The 11,553-nt window shown below is 37.0% G+C and overlaps 1 protein-coding gene across 1 annotated transcript; it reads right to left on the minus strand.

Moving 5' to 3' along the window:
• Positions 1-4,408: 4,408 nt before the first annotated feature.
• LOC132024107 (olfactory receptor 13F1) lies at positions 4,409-5,407 on the minus strand. Its single transcript, XM_059410116.1, is given in 1 exon segment — positions 4,409-5,407. A coding segment is annotated over 1 exon segment (999 nt).
• Between the last annotated feature and the right edge of the window lie 6,146 nt (positions 5,408-11,553).

Here is an 11,553-nt window from a genome sequence, read left to right on the forward strand (position 1 = left end):
CCAGATTTCCACTATAAACGCAAGACTTGCACACTCATTCTTCAGCACTGTTGTCATATTTAATAGACATTTTGCACCTAGTGTCTACAATGAATGCCTGGGATACTGCTACAGATCTACTCCAACTATATATTTCTTCTTTTAGTGAGTTCTATCCTTTTCCACTTTAATGTGTGAAAATCTTGAAGTAATCTTTGGGGCTTCTTTTCCTCTGTCGCCCACATCCAGTCCTTCAGGAAATCTTGTTGACTCTGCCTTGTCAGTGTATCCAGAATTAGACTGTTGCTCACCTTTCTCTATACCTATTACTCTGGCCTGGGGCTAAAATTACTACAATGGATTTCCAAAGTCTTCCTGACTCTAAAATTATCCCCTGTAGACTGATCTTAACACAACATGCAGATGACATTATGACATTTTAAGAAAATTTTTAATAATACTGTTGTATTCAAATGCAATTCACATCTTAAAGGAGAGAGCTGTGGATGCCAAATTAGGGTCTCAAATTGAGCTTTTCTGACTTTAGATTCTAGGAACATTCTGCTGTGATTGTCCTTTACTGATAAGAGGTCTTGCTAAAGTGATAAGGTTTTTTTTTTTTTTTTAAACACCTAAGCATATTTAAATCACCTTTAAAATATCTCATCCCTCTAAATAAACATATTTAGAATATGCTTTTCAGGCATGCCTGGCGGGTTAAGTTGGTAGAGCATGCGACTCTTCTCTTGGGGTTGTAAGTTTGAGTCTATGTTGGGTGTAGAGATTACTTAAAAATAAAATCTTTAGGGGTGCCTGGGTGGCTCAGTGGGTTAAGCTGCTGCCTTCGGCTCAGGTCATGATCTTGGGGTTCTGGGATCGAGTCCTGCATTGGGCACCCTGCTCAGCAGGGAGCCTGCTTCCCTTCCTCTCTCTCTGCCTGCCTCTCTGCCTACTTGTGATCTCTCTCTCTCTGTCAAATAAATAAAATCTTTAAAAAAAATAAAATAAAATCTTTTAAAAAAGAATATATTTTTCAAATTAAATTGATGAATTTGTTTTTTACTTTTTCTCTATACGAATGAAAGCTGCAGTAAACAAAACAGAATGAAACCTTGCATTTAAACAGCTTTTGTTTGAACAGAGTCTCAGGGGTTTTGCACTCAAACTTTTCACATCATTAAACAGATTCTTTCCTGGTACTTTGTAACAAAGCTCTGGCAGACAACACATATTTTCCCTAAATTCTGATCAATTCTGATATGGGGTATTCTATGCCTTTGGCATTTAACACATCTCTCCCCTCTCTGCCCCAATTCTAAAGGCATTGAGTAATAGGGTTCAGTCTCTTCTATTTAATGCTCTGAATCAGAATTCTCATCATTCTCATATGATAACAATGACTGGGTCTTATAAAACATACAGATGAACAGATATCTTCTCTGGAAATGCTTTTTTTTTCTTTCCAGATTTTATTTAAATTCGTGTAAGTTAACATGTAGAGTTAATTTCAGGGATAGAATTTAGTAATTCATCACTCGCATGTAACACCCCACGCGCTCATTACCAGCACCCTCCTTAATGCCCATCACCCACTTAACCCATCCCTCCACCCGCCTCCCCTCTAGCTACCCTCAGTTTGTTTGCTATAATTAAGAGTCCATATGGAGAGATCTCTTCCCCTGGAAATTCTGACTTGATGGATTTAGATTGAGCATGAAGATGGTATTTTAGGCAAGCATTCCAGATGACCTTCATTTTTAGAATTGTTCAGTAAAGGTTCACGATGACTTAAAACAAGTAAAGTAACACAGGTATTAGTATATTCTTCAGTTATGGGAAATAACTGAAATGAAAATAAAAGGCCACATTAGAAATCATATATAATCTTATTGATCTAAAAAAAAAAAAAAAAAAAAGAGGGCGCCTGGGTCATGATCTCAGGGTCCTGTGATTGAGTCCCGCATCGGGTTCTCTGCTCAGCAGGGAGCCTGCTTCCTCCTCTCTCTCTGCCTGCCTCTCTGGCTACTTGTGTTCTCTGTCAAATAAATAAATAAAATCTTTTAAAAAAAAAAAGAAAAAAAAGCCTTTAATCAGACAGACATCTAGAAATCTAGTGGTACAGGTTAAGTTTCCATTTACTGGGTAATTGCAAAGAAAAGTGTTTCCTTTGAGCTCACATGAATATATTTAAAAGAGTACACGGGTGTGGGTCCCAGTGAGATGTTCCTTAAGAACTTGGAATCAGGATTGCTCTCTGAAAGTTAAAATAGTAAGGTTTCTGCAAAGAGCTGAAGTTACTCATCTGTTGAAATTAAGTACCTGTGTGAGTGAAACATCCAAGGACACTGAATATGAATACCACAAAATATAAACTTCATGTTACCTCAGAGAAGTAGGACTGGAATATGATGCAGTTTTGTAAGCTTCATTCCAATGTTTTAGCAGTGGAGGCTGCTCATCATGGAATATAGAACAATGTAGGAGTAATCAAAATACACTTCTAGATTACACACAGTTCCAGTTTAAGAAGACCACACACAAAACGTACTTGAGCCATGCTGAAGTTTACTCAGTCCTGATTCTAGTTGTTGAGACAAGATGACTCTTGCAAAAGGCCCTAAAATCTGAGGACCTTCTCTAGGCCTATGGTGATCCAACCAGGTGGGATGAGGCCATTTTATTGGGTTTTGCCTGTGGACAGCTGGTTGGCTTACTTCACAGGCAACAATTAGGTAATCCATATTCCTCAGAAACAGTGATAGACAAAAGTTAATGACAACATCATATGCCTGCTGGAACTAATGAGATATAAGACTTTAATGTTAATACCTCATTTATAGATTTTCTTTTCACCCATATAAACAGATAAGATTACTATAAATAGGCTCAATGTTCTGATGATTTGAAATCAGTGTTTGTTGTAAACAATTACAGAGATTGGGTAGGTAATAGGGTTAACATTCCTTCCTCCTCTTCAACCAAATAACAGCATCACAATGTAGTTGTTGTCTGGTAGTAAAATGTATAAATAAGGATGAAAATCAGAATAACTATGCTGCTTTTATTTATGATACAGATTCCCAATTCCCACCTTTGGAGAGATTCTGAATTAATAGCATTGGGCATCTATTATCTGAGAAAGAAAAAAGTTATATTTACTCATATATACTAACAGTGCTTGTATAAAGAACCAACACAGTTCCTGCTCTGAATTTTTTCCCCCAAGTTTCCATCTTCGACCCATTCACTCTAAACTGAATAGTTCCTTACAAACTCTGACTTGCTCAGGTAAGGACCTTCTGCAATAATTACCTATAATTGTTCCACCTTCTCTAAATCTAAAACTCAAGGAGATTATATCTGGGCTAGTAAGAGTCAGTTATTCCATATAATAAAGTCATCAGCCACATATGTCCATAAAATACCTCCTTTATGAAGAGGAAAGGAAGTTATGTGTACACATTGGCTCCAGTGAAGGTGGAAAAGACAGAAAAACTCATCAATATGCAATATTAGTAAAATTATAATTTATGTAATTTTGCTCTCATATAATAAATATATCCAAGAATGTTTTCCCACAGTATGTGTATACATTCATAAATAATTTATTTTGCAGTGTAATCTCTACAAGGTAGGAATCTTCTTTATCAGCCTTAAGGGGTCAATTTCGTATACTCCAAATAGTAACATGTACGTGTATGTATTGATGAATTCACTGAGAGATTCAAAGTTTAATATGAGAATATTCTGACCTTATTACCATAGATATTTCAAGATGTCCCAAAAGTTATTTCTTTACTCCACTTCAAATGCAGGATTACAATTGTACATATCCTTGTTTTTCTTTGTATGTAAATAGACATTTATTCTTCCCCCACATACACATTCATCCCAAATAAACAAGATCACTCATGCTATATTTCATCAAATCTAAAACCATATTTTTCACATTTGAACATTCAGAAACTAGGAAAAGTTCTAAAATTGATAGTGTTTTGGTTTTATGAATTATGATATATTATTCCTTGAATTGTAAGGACACAGGAAAAAAAAAACGTTTCTTCATAAATTCAGATGTAATTGCAGATCATGTAAGGAGAAATTATTTCAAAATTTACCGCTTAAAATTTTACACTCTTGGTGTATTATTATTGCCATAGAGATGCTGGAGTTGACTCTTAGATGTATAGCAAGTCAAATAGGAAACAATAAGAAATTGTATCACTTCAATGTTATATTAATATTCAATAAATGTTAAATGCTTACTGGAAACAATTCATTCTGCTTAAATGATTCATTAATTTCAGCAGTTTTATTTACAAGATATATCAAGATTTTGAACTTAATGTTGAACTATCAAAATTGAGTATTTCCAAGGTTTGGTTTATACTAACTATGTTGCAGCTTTCTGGAAAATCTTGGAGATTATTCAGATGAGTGTGCTTGCTCCAATATTATTGAGGGCAGAAATTAACACAGTACCAAAAGGATTTCTAATTAGCAGTTTTTTCACAGCTGCTTTTACCTCTTTGTTCCGTAAACTATAGATGATAGGATTTAACATGGGGGTTAATGCACCATATACCAAAGCTATAAATTTATCTATTTCCTGTGAATCTACAGCTGAGGGCTTCAGGTACATGGAGAGAGTTGTCCCATAGAATAAAACCACCACAGTCAGGTGGGCTGCACATGTTGAAAAGGCTTTGCTTCGACCATCCACTGAGCTGATTCTTAGGATGTTGGAGAGAATGAATGCATAAGATATACAAATGAGAAGCATTGTCATAGGAAGGATAAGTATGGTGATCACCAGCATCATTAATTCCACCACGGAGGTGTCCACACATACCAGTTTCAAGACAGCCAGAATTTCACAAGCAAAATGATTGATTGTGTTATGACCACACAGAGGGAGCCCCAGCACAGATACTGTTTCCACCAGGGCGGTGAGGCAGCCAGTCACCCAGGAGCCAGCTGCAATCCACACACAGACACTCTTGTTCATGATGATGGGGTACCTCAGGGGGTTGCAGATGGCCACATACCGGTCATATGCCATCATGGACAGGAGCACACACTCAGTGGAGCCCATGGCAAGAGAAAAGTACATCTGAGCGGCACACCCTAAGAATGAGATGGTGTTTTTCCCTGAAACAAAGTTTGCCAGCATTGGAATGAAAGCAGAAGAGGTGTACCAGATGTCTAAAAGGGAGAGGTTGCTGAGGAAAAAGTACATGGGTTTGTGTAGGTGGGAATTCAGGACAGTGATGGAGATCAGAATTACATTACCCAGCAGGGTGATCAGGTACATCAGCAAGCACAGCACAAATACAATGACCTCAACTTTGGGGTAGTGGGAAAATCCCAGGAAGAAAAAATATGTTACAGGTGTCGAATTTGCCTGGAACATTTTATTATGTCACATTCATTTGTGTATATGCATAGAAGAATTAACATCACATATTATATATAAAACATAGGATCATCTCCCTTCATATTTTCTGATATATTTTCTCTTCATATGAACTTGTGGTCTATGCTATAGATTTGTAATCTATATAGTTAAATCCTTCTCTAGCTTGGTGATAGTGTTAGTAATATATGTTTGAAGGAATTTATCATTAATTAGGAAAATTTCAAGTGTGAAGTCAACTGATAAATCTTCAAGCTGTTACTTTTGATTCAGTATTTTTTTTTGGCAGTGTTGGGAAGGGAGGGGTTTATTTCATAAACATCATGAGAGGTTAAGGAAAGAATCCTATGCATTCTTTTTTTTTTTTTTTTTTCTGAAACCACATTTTTAACTGATCTATGGGTAAGTCATCCATTTACCTGAACCATTGGAATGATTTTCTTCCCCTAGTTTGGTAACAGCCTTCTTAACTTAGGAGCTGTTCTGCTTTCCAAGCTCATCATTTCTTCTGTCACACCTAGAGCTCTGTCCAAAATAATCTGGGAGATTCAATGAGAAAAAAAAAATTATAGATTTCTGCAGTCACAGATTAATTAACTGAAAGCCTTGGACTTTCAACACAGGTCTGCAGTTTCCATCTCAGAGCCAGGATAATGATGACAGATAGTCACAGGGTGGTAGACATATATGGAAATTTCTTTTATAAAGCTGGAGTTGCCCTGGTGTTTGTGTTCCAGAACCATCCGCCAAAGAACCAGCTATTGGCACTGTAAGGCAATTTAAGTTTTTTGTTGTTTGTGAGAAGTTTCCAATTCATACAACAAATTAAAATTAGAAATCTATTTGTGCAGTATTAAAATTCTGAAACCCCAGGGATAATGTCCCATAGATCCAATTATAGTCAGTAGCTTGTCTGTTCTAATTGCAGTGTTATTCAAACAAGAAATGAATGTGTTCCTGTCTACACTCTCTTTGGGAAGGTGAACTTTGCTCTATTTCTGATTGTCTTGTAGAATCAATCAAGCTGGCTAATTTAAATAAAGTTAATGGGAATAAATATTGTTGGCGGTTTCTCCTTTAGACTGAAGTAGGATTTCATAATATGGATAATATGAAGTTACACTTGATGTGGAGTCCACCGAAGATGGAAGAAGGAATGCTTAAATAATTCTTCCATTGCTCATCATAGCTCAAAGATAAGATGGGATCTTTTATCCATTTAGAGTTTATCTTTGTGTATAGCGCAAGAGGATGGTCGAGTTTCATTCTTTTGTATGGAGCTATCCAATTTTCCCAGCACCATTTATTGAAGAGACTCTCCTTTTTTCATTGAGTATTTTTTCCTGATTTGTCGAAGATTAGTTGACTGTAGAGTTGAAGGTCCATATTTGGGGTCTCTATTCTGTTCCATTGACCTATGTGTCTGTTTTTGTGCCAGTACCATACTGTTTTGGTGATCACAGTTTTGTAATGTAGCTTGAAATCCGGCAACATGATGCCCCCAGCTTTGTTTATCTTTTTCAACATTTCCTTGGCAATTAGAGCCTTTTCTGGTTCTATACATATTTTAGGGCTGTTTGTTCCAGTATTTTGAAATATGCTGTTAGTATTTTGATAGGGATGGTGTTGAACATATAGATTTCTCTGGGCAGCAGAGACATTTTACAATGTTTATTCTTCTGAGCCATAAGCAAACAAACTGAAGGTTTGGGAGGTGGGGGAATGGGCTACCCTGTAGTGGGTATTAAGGAGCGCACAGATTGCATGGGGCACTGGGTGTTATACACAAACAATGAATCATGGAACACTACATATAAAACTAATGATGTACTGTATGATGACTAACATAAAATTAATAATTTTACATAATAAAAAAAGCCAAAGATGAGATTAAATGTTCTTCATGCAACATGAAGGGCCAACTTGTTTAAAGAACACTCCTTTCAAGGTAGAACCATTTTGAGAAGATAGCTTCACTATATAAAGGCATCAAGATCCTTCAGAAATCCAGTGACTACTCTATTTATTTGAACAGCTTTTCTAATCTCTGTTCAGTTTTCTGTTTTCTGAGTGAGAGACAAATGGTGAATAGTGCATGGTGGTGTGGAGAAGACTTGCTGCCAGTTTCATCACTGTGCAATTATGATTGGATGCCTTATTTTTTAGTAACAGATTGTAATCATGACTCTTACTATACTACTTATATCACATCGCATATGTTTTCATTCTCAGAGAAGTTTATAAATTTGAAAAAAAAATTGAAAAAAAAAAAAAACCACAACAGAAATCCCCCCTCACTGTTTGGTTTATTACAAACAGAATGTAGCCTTGAGGTTTTCTCTTTACTCTGCCCCCACAGGGATGTAACCTTGAAGGCTCTGGATGACTCTGATCTTTAACTGCAGGACAACTTGGTACACAGGAAAGGTGAAGTAAGGTTTTTGTGCTACAAATACATCCCACTTCACCATTTCCTTTTTGTCATCTAGGGCAAGTTGGTGGTCCTTATTGAGATTCAGCTTATTTGTAAAAGAGCAATGATAGTATTTCTTTATCAGGGTTGTTATGAGGAGTAGAGATATTTTATGTAAAGCAACTTACATAGTATCTAATATATAGTAGGTACTTAAAAATTTTAGATTTTCTCTCTTTTACAGTTTTCTGTTTGTTTCTTGAATCCTCTTCCTTTCTTTATTTACTTACCCTCCTCACTGTTTCCTTCCTTGTTTGACTACAGCAATGTTCTTGCCTTTCTCCTCTCATTTAGACAGGATTCACTGCAGCCATAATACAAGTGGTTGAAGCAAAAGAAAGAAGAGGCTGACATCTGGCCCCAGAGTCCCATTTCCCTCTGAATTCCTTTATCCAATACAATTCCCAGCTTTACTTGTTCGATTTCTGTAGGCCAACGCTTATGAGGCTGTAAATAAATAATTTAGGCTGGCCTCATCATGCCTAGAAGAGAACTGCATTTTAGGGCTTCCCCACAAAGATTTAGAGGGAAGCAGTGACTAAGACTGAGGAAGGTTGCTGATCTGACTGCCCTGCTATGTATAAAACACCAAACCACACTTCTGCTTTGGAGATACCTCAAAGCACACTGAGAAGAAAAAAAATTCTGAACCTCCATGGAAAAATTCAAACCCTATTTATGATAAAATAAAATACCCTCAGCAAGCTAGCAATAAAAAGATACTTCCACAAGGACATCAGCAAGATGGTGGAATAGTAGTTTTAAGAGCTTGTACTCTCACAGAAACATAAGTTTGAACATAAGTTATCCGCAAATGAAAATAACTTTACAAGAGCTAAGGATTTCAGATTAGAGATTATGGACTGGAAAACATTTCCAGATCTCCACTGAAACCCAGCCCGGAAATAAGGAAAGACACATTGAAGAGGGTAAGAACAACATGTTCACATCACCCATGTCATCCTTTCCTCAAGCCTGAACAGTGCAATGCATGAAGACACTCTAGGGGGAGAAAGAATGAAGTAGTATCCAACTTTACTGTGAACCCCAGCACAGCCCACCCAGGCTGGCACTTATGTCCTAGGGCTCCAAGCTCAGTCCCCAGAACAATACTCCTGGCCACCACAGTACTAGGTCAGGCCCTGAGGCCCCAGGCTGAATGCCTGCTCTTGTGAACCTAGCTTCCATGTCTACCTCAGTGTCGGGCAGGCAGCTGTAGTCCCAATCTATAGGCCAGCTCCCGATGATTATCACAACAGATGCAGAAAAAAAAAAGTGATAAAAATTGAATACCATTTCATGATAAAAATTCTCAAGAAACTATAAAGAATGTACTTCAATATAACAAAGGCCACATGTGACAAGTCCACAGCTAACTTCATATTCAATAGTGAAAGCCTGAAAGCTTTTCCTCAATGACCAGGAACAAGACAAGGGTGCCCACTCTTGCCATTTCTATTCAGTATAGTACTGGAGGTCATAGCAAGAGCAGTTAGATAAGAAAAAAGAAGTATAAGACACCCAAACCATAAAGGAAGAATGAAAATTGTCTGTGTTTGCAGATGACATTTTCTTATATATAGAAAACCCTTAAGACTCCAAAAGACTGTTAGAACTGATAAACACAATCAGTAAAGCAGGATACAAAATCAATGTACAAAAGTCTGTTGCATTTCTATACATAATAATGAACTACCAGAAAGTGATATGAATAAAACAATCCCACTTATAATAGCTTTAAAAATAATAAAATAGGAATAAATTTAACCAAGGAGGTGAAATATATGTACACTAAAAATTAAAGAGATTGATTAGAGAAATTGAAGAAGATGCAGATAAATGAAAAGATATCCACACTCATGGATTGGAAGAATTAGTATTGTTCAAGTGTCCATACCACCCAAAGCAATCTATAGGTTCAGTGAAATCCCTATTAAAATCCCAATGGCATTTTTCATAGAAATAGAAAAAAAAATCCTAAAATTTCGATGGAACCACAAAAGATCTCAAATAGCCAAACCAATCTTGAGAAAGAGCAAAGCTAGAAACATTATATTCCATAAATTAAAAATATACTACAAAGCTGTAGCAATTAAAACATCATGGTTTTGGGGCGCCTGGGTGGCTCACTGGGTTAAGGCCTCTGCCTTCGGCTCAGGTCATGATCCCGGGCTCCTGGGATGGAGCCCCACATGGGGCTCTCCGCTCAGCCAGGGAGCCTGCTTCCTTCTCTCTCTCTGTCCTGGCACTCTGCCTACTTGTGATCTTTGTCTGTCAAATAAATAAAATTTTAGAAAAAAAAAAAAACCAGCATGGTGTTGGCATAAAAGCAGACCTATAGACCAATGGGAGCAGAAGCGAAACCAGAAATAAATTCATGCAAGTACAGTTAATTGATCTTTAACAAAGGTGCCAAGATGATAAAATGGAGAAAGGATAGTCTTTTTAATAAATGGTATTCACTGGATAAAATATTCTTGGCTGCATGTTCTTCTCATTTAGTACCCTGAATATGGCTTGCCAGCCCTTTCTGGCTTGCCAGGTTTCTGTGCATAGATCTGATGTTATTCTGAAGTTCCTCCCTCCATATCTAAGGAACCTCCTCTCCCTATCTACTCTCAGGATAGTTTCTTTGACTATAATATTTGCAAATTTCACTATTATATATTGGGGCATCAATCTATTTTTATTGATTTGGGGACAGGTCCTCTCTGCCTCTTGGACATGAATGCTTGTTTTCTTTCTCTCACAGATTAGGGAAGTTCTCAGCTAATTGAACATAAAAAAATAAATTGTGTTCATAAAATTGTATATCCACATGCAGAAGAATGAAATTGGACCCTTACCTCAGACCATATACCTAAATCACCTAAAAGGGATTAAAGATGGCTTAAAGATGTATTAAATATACGACTTAAAAAATGTTGGGTCTTGAGGAAGTGGTGATGCAACAGGGGGGCTTAAGTGGGTAGGAGAAGAATAAATGAAACAAGATGGGATTGGGAGGGAGACAAACCATAAGTGACTCTTAATCTCACAAAACAAACTGAGGGTTGCTGGGGGCAGGGGGGTTGGGAGAAGGGGGGTGGGGTTATGGACATTGGGGAGGGTATGTGCTCTGGTGAGTGCTGTGAAGTGTGTAAACCTGGCGATTCACAGACCTGTACCCCTGGGGATAAAAATATATGTTTATAAAAAATAAAAAATTTAAAAAAAATGTTGGGTCTTGACAATGATTTTTTATTGTGACTCCAAAAGCACAAGCAACAAAAGCAAAAATGGAAAAATGGGATTACATCAAACTAAAAAGTTTCTGCAGAGCAAACACAATCAACTAAGGGAGATTTAAACCTATGGAATGGGAGAAGATACTTGTGAACTGTACACATAATATGGAGTTAATATCCAAAATATACTAGGAACTCAAACAACTCAGGAAAAAAATACCCAATTTAAAAATGGGCAAAGGAAACCCGACACCTAAAGGAGCTGGAGAAAGAACAAGAAAGAAACGCTAAGCCCAGCAGGAGAAGAGAAATCATAAGGATCAGAGCAGAAATCAATGAAATAGAAACCAAAAAAACAATAGAACAAATCAAAGAAACTAGGAGCTGGTTCTTTGAAAGAATTAATAAAATTGATAAACCCCTGGCCCGACTTATCAAAAAGAAAAGAGAAAGGACCC

This window comes from Mustela nigripes, chromosome 9 (assembly GCF_022355385.1).
Source record: "Mustela nigripes isolate SB6536 chromosome 9, MUSNIG.SB6536, whole genome shotgun sequence".
NCBI lineage: Eukaryota > Metazoa > Chordata > Mammalia > Carnivora > Mustelidae > Mustela > Mustela nigripes.